Source organism: Cervus canadensis, chromosome 9 (assembly GCF_019320065.1).
Source record: "Cervus canadensis isolate Bull #8, Minnesota chromosome 9, ASM1932006v1, whole genome shotgun sequence".
Taxonomy (NCBI): domain Eukaryota; kingdom Metazoa; phylum Chordata; class Mammalia; order Artiodactyla; family Cervidae; genus Cervus; species Cervus canadensis.
In genome coordinates this window covers 77,628,110-77,638,523 of record NC_057394.1, presented here as the reverse complement: position 1 = coordinate 77,638,523, position 10,414 = coordinate 77,628,110, and the positions used below count along the sequence as shown (strand labels likewise).

Sequence of the window (10,414 nt, the reverse complement as noted above, 5' to 3'; positions counted from 1 at the left end):
GAGGGTTTGCTGCATTGCTTTGACATTTCAAGTGCTCAGATTACGCAGGCTCACACTGTCATCTGAAGTAATTATCTACACTCAGCACTTGTCTTCCCCTCCCCTCTGCCTGGCAGATGAAAGAGCTGCAAGTTCAATCCTGTTTACCTTCCCTGCTGCGTGCTACAGGAGAAAGGAAGGATGGGGCCACAGGGACCACCCGACCCAGCCCTTGGCCACTGTGGGGAGGAGCCATGGGGGGCAGGGTCTTCACCTCAACTCACTGTCTATAAACCAGCCAGGGATGACTCTGGACTCGGGTTATATAGCCTCAAATAATGTGGATGTCAGAGACCCCGGTTCAGAAATGACTCTGCTTCCCTATTGGAATTCAGGGAATGGAGAACAGCCACGGGACTCTGAAGAAGAGAAGCTCTGAAGTGGAAAGAGGAGGGCTCCCTTCCCCCAACTGTGACACCCGCCCGCTCTCTCTTGTACAACACGCCCTAACCCAGAGGCCCTGAGAAACAGCCACAGACAGAGTTAAAGCATGTTTTAAAACTGGTCACCAACATGTAAGATTCTGGCAATATCCAGTGAAAAATGGAGATTTCCCACTTCTATGGGAAAATGGGCAGGGCTGCCTCATGAGGGTCCTCTGAGTTGCAGTAGCACCACACCCGGGAGGTGGAAGCCTCCAATCGCCTTGAGGGAACTTTCCTGAGTAGCGTGTTCTTCTCCGAGTCCTGGAAGAAAGCTGAGTTGTAATTTGTGATAGCAGGCACAAGGCCCAGACCAAGCCGATAATCCTTCAGCCAGTTGCTGAAGTCACAGATGATGAAAGAGGATTCTTACTTGGGGGTAGAGGGATTGGGAGGGGGTTGGGGAGGGGGGTGAAGACAGTTGTTCTCCCACGTTCCTCCTCCAAGGTCCCTCAGGCTCCTTGGACGAGGCAGAGGTCAAGGGGGAAGTCAGACAGGTGGATGGGAGAGGCACTGGTGAGTGTATTTCGGATCTCCTTCATGATCATCTTCTGGTGAGACTATTCACCCTCTCGGGTCCTAAGACTCTTTCATCAGTAGGAATTGATAAGAAGCCAGATGAGGAATACAGGCAAGCCTTTATTGGGATTGGTGCTACAGCAGGAGGAAGCAGCGGAGAAGGCAATGGCACCCCACTCCAGGACTCTTGCCTGCAAAATCCCGTGGACGGAGGAGCCTGGTGGGCTGCAGTCCATGGGGTCGCTAAGAGTTGGACACGACTAAGCGACTTCCCTTTCACTTTTCACTTTCACGCATTGGAGAAGGAAATGGCAACCCACTCCAGTGCTCTTGCCTGGAGAATCCCAGGGACAAAGGAGCCTGGTGGGCTGCCGTCTATGGGGTCGCACAGAGTCGGACACGACTGAATCGACTTAGCAGCAGCAGCAGCAGGAGGAAGCAAAAACAAGTCACAGGTGCCTTGCTCGCTCCCCAAGACGGGGCAAGCTGGTTCCTTAAACGTGGTGAGGGTGGGGGCAGATGGGCAGGTCGGGCAGGAAGGGTGCCTTAGGTGACCTGCCCACCCCCTTGGTAGTGCTGTATGCAAGCTCATGCACAGTACCCTACTTTTGCTCTCCCCATCTCAGAAACGGCGGTTGGTTTGCAGCCTTTTTGTATCTTATAGTTCATAATTGCCCCAATTGGGCTTTCATGTAGTTATTTTGGGCTTTCCTGGTGGCTCAGTGATAAAAAAAATCCGCCTGCAATGCAGAAGCCACAGGAGACACAGATTCAGTCCCTGGGTTGGGAAGATCCCTTGGAGGAGGGCATGACAACCCATTCCAGTATTCTTGCATGGAGAATCCCAGGGACAGAGGAGCCTGGTGGGCTACAGTCCATGGGATCGCAGAGTCGGACACGACTGAAGTGACTTAGTACACATGCACCAACTTAGCACACACGCACATAAGTTATTTTTAGTCTTGTATAGTTTCTTGTATTTTTGTTGCTCGAAGAGACTTTTGTTTAGATGCAAGAACTCTAGTCAAGGGTCCTAGGTCCCAGCCTGTCTCAAAACCAATGTATAAAGCCTACAGGAAGGCCCGTGATCATTTCTGTGTGACGCTTCTGTGTGATGCTCCAGTGTGATGCTCCTATTTTATTCTATTGTTCTGTAGATTCATAAGCCCAAAAGTCATTTGAGTCATTTGACTCAAATATCTGTCAGAATAGTTGTAAATGAAATTGGCTGGTTAGTTGATGAAACCTGGAAGCCCTGATCTAGGAGTCAGATGGTGCTTCCTTGGCTCCAATGTTTTCTTGAAGACAAGTGTTTAACCTCTCTATGTGTAAGTTTTCTCACCTGTAAGGTAGCGGTAAAAGTGCTTACCCCACTGAGTTTCTTTGAGGCTCAAACAAGATCATGTATGGGGAGGCTCTGACCCAATGCCTGGCACTCAGTAGAGATTTGGGGAAACCTTGCTTTTCTTACAATATCATTTTCATTCTTCAGACTATCTAGGGTTTAACACCTGGGGTAAAAAAGAAGAAAACACTGTCATCACTGAAAATGAGCCTGAGATCTTTAAAAACTAGTAACTTGTCCAAAAATTGACTGATCATGTTGAGAAACTGTTTTGCTTTTCTGTGAATATTTTTAGGGTGCACTATGGGAACAACAAATGTCAAGCAAAAGATGAAAGAGATAAAGGGTGTTGGGGAAAATGTCAAAGCAAGAAAAGACCAAGTATTCCTCGGTTTGCCCCAAAGGCGAGCAGGATGTGATCAAATGGTTTTCTGCATCCACAAAGGAGTCAAGGCATTTATGTTCTGCAAGGGAAAGAATTTGCTATTGACAGGTGGAATGGACCAGATAATTAGAGTCTGGAATCCTTATCTGCCTGGGTAAGTTTTCTTTCTCTCTCCGGCCAAGGGTGCCCTTGACCTCATAAGTACAGCAGAGCAGGACTGAGGATCACTAAAATTCCCCTTTACTTTAAGAGCCCCTGTCCAAAACTGATCTCCCAGACACACAACCCAGGAAATTTCTGCTTGTGGCTCTTACAAAGTCATTTTGGGGGGTTAATAAGCAACTCATTTAAAATGCAAATAGCTTGCAAAGACATAGAGATCGTATAAAACCATCATTCACTCACAACTGGAAGGATTTTCTTAGATCAGATTGCTGTCTTCCCTACGATGGATGATGATCAGTTGTAGAGAGTGATTAAGGATTTTGATCTGCAATCAGTGTCCCTTCTGTGCGCCTCACTCAGGTGGCCCTAAGCTTACCCTCACTTCTCTGCTGGAGTTGTGTAGCCACGTCTAATTTAAGGACTCCACCACCCCTGAAATATAGCAGAATTGACCTAAGAAAACAGGGATTCTTCTGGAAAGCCTGAAACTGGGGTAGCCAGGGTAGCAAGCTGTTTAATCAGAAGAGCAGCCTGTTGCCATCACCCCTTCAGTGTGTAATCATCATACTCCTGAGAGTGACCCCCACCTTCATGTGGGTCCCTGCAGAATGAGTCTCAGTAATGCTTTCTTGGAAATAACAGAAATCGTCACTTTACTGAGCACCTACTTGGTACCGGGCCCTGTGCCCCATATTCATTCTCTCTAACCCTCACATCAACTCCATTTACCAAGGAAGAAACTGAAGCTCAGAGGAGCTAAGTAATTTTGAGGTACTAATGGCAGAATTAGGATTCAAATGCAACTTGGTTGCTAAAAGCTGTGTCATTTCTGTTGACAAGTGTTGAAGAAGGAAGGAGAGGAGGAAAATGGGGAGTTGATATGGGGTTTGGAGTAAGAACCAGTCACCTACAGAAAGCCTAGGTTACTGCTGAGCCTCTGCACAGACATCAGTGAGGTCCTGCCAGGTGACCCCTGCCCCCTCAGCTGCTGGGCAGTGCTCCAAGGAAGTGAGCTCATGAATCCAGCCTCTGTCCCGCCTCTGTCCCTTTCTAGCTGAATGATCCTGAGCAAGGGCTGCAGCCTCCAGTCCCTCTTCAGCAATAACAAGAATATCCACTCCTGGGTTAGCAGCAGTAGTAGTTGTTGTTCAGTGAGCTAAGTCGTATGGACTGCATTCCCATGGACTGTTGCCCACTAGGCTTCCCTGCCCTACACTGTCTCCCATAATTTGCTCAAACTCATGTCCATTGAGTTGGTGATGCCATCCAACCTTCTCATCTTCTGTCATCCCCTTCTCTTCCTGCCCTCTGTCTTTCCCAGCATCAAGGTCTTTTCCAATGAGTCGGCTCTTCGCATCAAGTGGCCAAAGTACTGGAGCTTCAGCATCAGTCCTTCCAAAGAATATTTGGGGTTGATTTCCTTTAGAATTGACTGGTTTGATCTCCTTGCTGCCCACGGGACTCTTGGGAGTCTTCTGTAGATTAGCAGTACAGATCGCAAATGAGACCATCCAAGCAGGGCACTCAGTGCAATGTCTGATGCCTAATAAGAAGGAAAGAAATAGAAGGAAGGGAGGAAGGAGGAAGGGAGGAAAAAAGAAACATGATTTTTCTATCCACTTCTATTACCTTAGCCTCCTGTTTGTCAGAAGATAGAAAAATTTGCTTACTTCCCAGTGACGTGGTTATAAAAAGACACTGTTCTCTCCCCATCAACCTCAGCCCTGTGTCCCTTCTCCTCCCACAGCACACGCAGCCCTGCACCCTTCAGGGCCCTGCAATCCCTCAGAACTCCTTAAAATAAACTCTTATTAGAAAGACTTCACACCAGATCTGAATACTGCATAAAGCAACAACCTGCGTGGAGTCTCTTCCAACCCCACCCTCTGCTCTTCCGAGCTTATTCCTTTAATAGCGATATTGTCAGCCCTGGGAGAAAACAAAGCCCAGGGCTTCATCTCACACCGAGTTGTGTTGCTGTAACTGCGTATTATCTGCTTCACTCCTTTTATCACACAAGATATATATGCGTGTCGTTTCAGAGGGAGACATAACCCTCCTCAGGCTGAGTAGAGCTGCCAGATCCGGGCCAAGTTTAGTCTTGCATTTTTATTTAGAAGCCTCAGCTAGAACTGCCTGGTGTTCATCTGTTCTTTTTCCATTCTAGAGAACCAACAGGTATGCTGAGAAGCCACACAGCTCCAGTGATTTACATCCATGTGTCTGCTGAGGATAACAAGATATTTTCCATGTCCACCGACAACACTATTAAGGTCTTTGCCCTGTTTCGATGTGTTATCCTTTCATGTTTTCATTCCTCTCTCTGGAGCCTTTGGGGCCTCTGATTAGCAGATGCTCAGATGGCATTTGCTTCCATGGATCTGCTTTTGAAAGGGAGAATTAGGCAAGCAGGCGAAGGGCAGCCTCTCCGAGAACTTTCTATACCTGCTGTTTTGTTGGGATGAGTAAACATTATAGCGCTGAGCCTTCTGCTTACATCCCATCCAGAGATTCCTTGTGAGAATACAGGTTGGGGATGGAGAGGGGGAGCTGGGGACAGAAGGAGTCAGCAGTCCTTTGCCACTAGAGGTGATCATCTTATCTTGCAGTACACATAGAGCAAGTGGGCCCTTTCTGAAATGCTTTCTCTAAGGCTTAGAATTTAAACCTTTCTGGCCCTGGCAGAGGTAGCTACATCCCTACCTTCGTTTTGTTTGCCTTCATACCTCTTTTAATACCCAGGGTCCTGTCTGCCTCTAAAGCCCAGTCACTCTATTATCTCTGGAATACACTATTTTTTTAGTTAAAAAAGAAGAAAAGCCTCACTGATTTGTTTCATCCATCACCTCATATGCTTTTCCAGTGAATATGACAAGTTTCCATGGCTCATCCACCTTCTTTTCTGGACTGTCACAGGGCCAGAGGATGGACGTTTAGAGCAATGTGAGTTGCTGGAACCTCAGAACAGAGATCAGATTCACTGCAGATGCATAAACCAGCTCACTGACCCCTCACATAATAAATGATTGATAGACGCTGAGCTGAATTGTGTCTCTTCAGAATTCATATGTCGAAGTGTTAACCTCCAGTACTTTAGAATATGGTTGTATTTACAGATAGGGCCTATAAAGAAATTGCTGGGTTTTTGCTTGGTCACTAAGTCATGTCCAACTCTTGAAACCCCATAGACTGTAGCCCACCAGGCTCCTCTGCCTGTGGGATTTCTCAGGCAAGAATACTGGAGTGGGTCACCATTTCCTTCTCCAAGGGATCTTCCCAACCCAGGGATTGAACCCAAGTCTCTTGCATCCCCTGCATTGGCGGGCAGACTCCTGACCACTGAGCCACCAGGGAAGCCCCTATAAAGAAATACTGAAGGTTAAATGAGGTCATATTGGTGGGCCCTAATCTCGTGTGACTGATGTCCTTATAAGAAGAGGGAATCAGGACACTTAGACTGAGAGGCAGCCTTGCAAGGACACAGCAGGAAGATGGTCTTCTGCAAGCCCAGGAGAAAGGTCATTGAAGAATCCACATCTTTCGACACTTTGATTTTGGACTTAAATCTCTTACTTCACACTGTACAGAAAGGTTAACTCAAAATGGATCATAGACCTAAATGTAAAAAGAGCTACATCTACAAAACTCTTAGACGAAAACATGGGAGTAAATCTTCATGACCTTGGGCTAGGCAATGATTTCTTAGATATGGCATCAAAAGCATTAGAGACTAAAAGGGGAAAAAAATGAGTTGATTTCCTCAAAAATAAAAACTTGTGCTTTTAAAGGACAGTATTAAGAAAGTGATTATACAACCTACAGGATGAGATAAAATACCTTAAACCATATATCTGATGAGGGACTTGCACCTAGAATACAAAGAACTCAATGCTCAACAATAGAAGCACAAATAGTGGGGATCGGGATGGGGAACATATGTAAATGCATGGCTGATTCATGTCCATGTGTGGCAAAAACCACTGCAATATTGTAAAGTAATTAGCCTCCAACTAATAAAAATTAATGGAAAAAAAATTTAAAAAAAAGCACAAATAGCTTATTTTTAAATAGGCAAAGAAAAAATAAATAAATAAATATATGGGCAAATGACTTGGACAGAAAGTCCTTCAAAGAAAATATTCAAACGACCAATAAACACAGGATGAGATGCTCAACATCATTAGTCACTATGAAAATTCAAGCCACGCCCATTAGGATGGCTAACATTAAAAGCTAGATGATAACAAATGTTGGCAAGGAAGTGGAGAAATTGGAACCCTTGTGGATTGCTGGTGGGAATTTAAATGGTGCAGCCACTTTGGAAAACATTTTGGTAGTTCTTTAAATGTTAACCAGAAAGTTAACATATGACCTAGCATTTCCACTCCTGGGTTTATACCCAAGAGAATTGAAAACATCTGTTCACAAAAATACTTACATATGGATATTCATAGCAGCATTCATGACAGCCAAAAAGTAGAAATAAACCAAATGTCCATGAACCGAGGAATGGATAAACAAAATCCGATCATCCATACAATGGAATATTATTTAGCAACAAAAAAATAGAAATGAAGCACTATCATATGGTACAACACATAAAACATGAGAAGCTCTAAGTGTTGAGTGAAAGCCAGTCGCAAAGGGCTGTGTACTGTGTAATTCCATTTATATGAAACGTCCAGAGTAGGCAAATTCAGTGACAGAAATTAGCTTAGTGCTTGTCAGGGGGTGGGGTGAGATGGGAATAGGGGGTAGCAGTTAATGGGTATGGGGTTTCCTTTTGGAGGAATGAAATTTTTTTGAAATTAGTGGCAATGGTTGCACAACTCTGTAAATATGCTAAAAACCACTGAATAGTAAGCTTTAAAATGCAAATTTTGTAGTATGTGAATTAAATGTCAATAAGGCTGTGATCTTTTTTTAAAGAAGAGAGGGAGTGAGGAGTCAAGGATGACACCAAGATTTTAGGTCTGTGTTGAGGAAGGTGGTGGGTGAGAGGAGCGTAATGTCAGGAGCCCAGTTGTGGATGTGCTGGAGACAGTCGTCCTGAGCGAGGGGAGATGTCAGGGCTGGAGATACGAATTTGGGAATCAGCATTTAGATGGAATTTTAAGCCATCGAGTAGATGAGATCATAAAGGGAGCATGCTTGCATGCTTAGTTGCATCCAACTCTTTGCAACCCTTTGGACTACAGCCTGCCAGGCTCCTCTGGCCATGGGATTTTTCAGGCAAGAGTACTGGAGAGGGTTGCCATTTCCTTCTCCAGGGGATCTTCTGGCCTGAGGATCAAACCCGCATCTCCTATGTCTCCTACACTGCAGGCAAATTCCTTACCTGCTGAACCACCAGGGAAGTCTCATAAAGGGAGCCAAAGTGGGCAAAAGAGAGAAAAGCCCTAAAGACTGAGAACAGGGGCCCTGTGACACTCTGGGATTTTACTGTTTGTGGGGTCCAGCTTGGCTCCCGTGTAGTGAGCTTAGCGTGCATCTCATGGCAATGAAGAGCATATTTATATAGAATTAGGTGTTGAGATCACAGTCAGGGATACAACCAGGACTCAAACTCAATTCAGTCCTCCAAGAAAAGCTGATTAAAATGGTAAGATTTATAGACTTTAGTTTTTGATTTATTTTGAAAACCAAATCCATCCAAAGGCATTCTCCAAGGCCGCAAAGTTGGAGATTTCATATTTTTAATTCACTTTTTTTTTTCAAAACTTGGTACCATCAGATAATCATAATTCTGTATGTGAGGACACGTCTTCTATCCTATTTCTTTTCCTAGGCCTCTCCATTTTCTTCCAATCTAAACTCATGATGACAAGATTAGCATCTTGCCTGTGATGATTCAGGCATATTGAATCACTTCCCAAAGTGTGTTTAAAATATATTGAAATCCTATCTTGGAAATAGGGTGTGTAATTTATTTCAGAATATATTATTCCTATCAAATAAAAACTAATCAACTAGGAAGCAAACAGCTAAATTTCTAGCATGCCTGATCAGATAGTCTTCATTCTTTGGTTGATTTTTTTTTTAGCCCAAATATTTCATGTCTGTAAATCATGGGGACCCACAAAATGTTTCAGGAGTCTGCTAGTTTCTGGCATTCTCTAAAGAAGAGCAAAGTGACAGATTCAGATTTCCATTTTCACTTGTTATTTTTTGTGCATTTAATATTGCACACCACAAAAAGAGCTGTTTTATGTCAACAAGAATTAGGGTGGAAAGAAAGCTATTTCTTGGAAGGAAGATAGCATGGTGTGTTAGTTAAGGTAAGGCTTGCCACTGTAACAGATGAACCCTTATTTTCCATAGGTTGAAACAATGTAAGTTTATTTCTGTCTAGTGTAACAACCCAGCACCAGTGCCTCTGGTGAGGGGCACTTTTTCTCCCTTCAAGAACAGGGCTGTCAGGACTTTCCTGGCAGTCCAGCCATTAAGACTCCCTGTTTCCATTGCAGGAGATGATAGTTCAATCCCTGGTCTGGGAACCAAGATCCCGTGTGCCACACAGTGCAGGCAAAAAGAATTAGTGGTGAACAATAATAGTATTATTCTAGCCATATTGTACCATTTTCTAGCACTCCATCTTTTATTAAATGTTTAGATTCCTTAAAACAATTCTATAAGGTAAATGCTACTATTATTCTCCCCATTTTACAGATGAATAAACTGAGGGAAAGCAAGTGTAGTTATTTGTCCAACACCACACAGTGATTAGGCAGTACAGCTGGGACTCCAACCCAGGGATGGGGGATTATGCTGTCAACCAATAGTCACCCTGAGGTTTCTTGCCTGCGTCCTCCAGGGATGGGTTTTAGGGACCTATAGGAAGAAATGGGGGCATATCTTGGGGGCAGCAGTAGCTCTGGGCCACAGATCAGACCCATACTGTGAGCCCCCACGGAGGAAGCTATGTCTATGGAAGAGAAGCTTCTCCTGGTGGGAAAGTAGAGCACTTAGCCACAGTTGCCAGGCAGCTTCATCCTGGCAGAAGGGCTCAGGAACTCAGTCCCCACTTCCTGCTTCCTTTACAGACAACTACTTTTCCTTTGGGGGAGGTGGGAGGAGGGGCAATGCGTGAACTTTGCACAAGCCTAAGAGAACCCCCAACAGGTGACGGCTTTGGAAACCCAGCAAAACAGGCTAATCAAGAGCCCTGATCACTTTTTTCTCACTTCCTCCTCAGATCTGGGATCTGGAGACCAACAGCTGCTTGTTCACTGCGTCCTCCAAAGCCAGCGGCATTCGGGGTGAGCCCGGGGCCTGCCTCTATCTCCCCGGTCCCGGAGCCCTGCGTGTGGCCGCTGATATCCTAGCACCCCTGCACCTGAGGCTGAGGTAGGAGGGTGTCCTCTGAGCCCTGGCAGTCAGCTCTCCAGAAGGTCCTGCAGAGCCCAGTGCAGTTGCATAGGACCTTCTACCTAACAATCCAGAGCTAAGGACTCTGTGTGAGCCCCCGGCTGTATGCCCCACACCCTAGAGCACAGTGTATATCTGGTGAGCTCTCCCTAACATGCCCACGGGTAACTC

General features: G+C 45.2%; 1 protein-coding gene across 1 annotated transcript in view; it reads left to right on the top strand.

The window, feature by feature from the left end:
• Positions 1-2,663: 2,663 nt before the first annotated feature.
• The window catches only part of LOC122447295 (WD repeat-containing protein 49-like), a 44,057-nt gene continuing 36,306 nt past the window's right edge, over positions 2,664-10,414 (top strand). The window contains 3 exon segments of the mRNA XM_043477802.1: positions 2,664-2,864; positions 5,043-5,148; positions 10,071-10,222. Coding sequence (XP_043333737.1) covers positions 2,749-2,864; positions 5,043-5,148; positions 10,071-10,222 — 374 coding nt within the window. The 5' untranslated portion in view covers positions 2,664-2,748.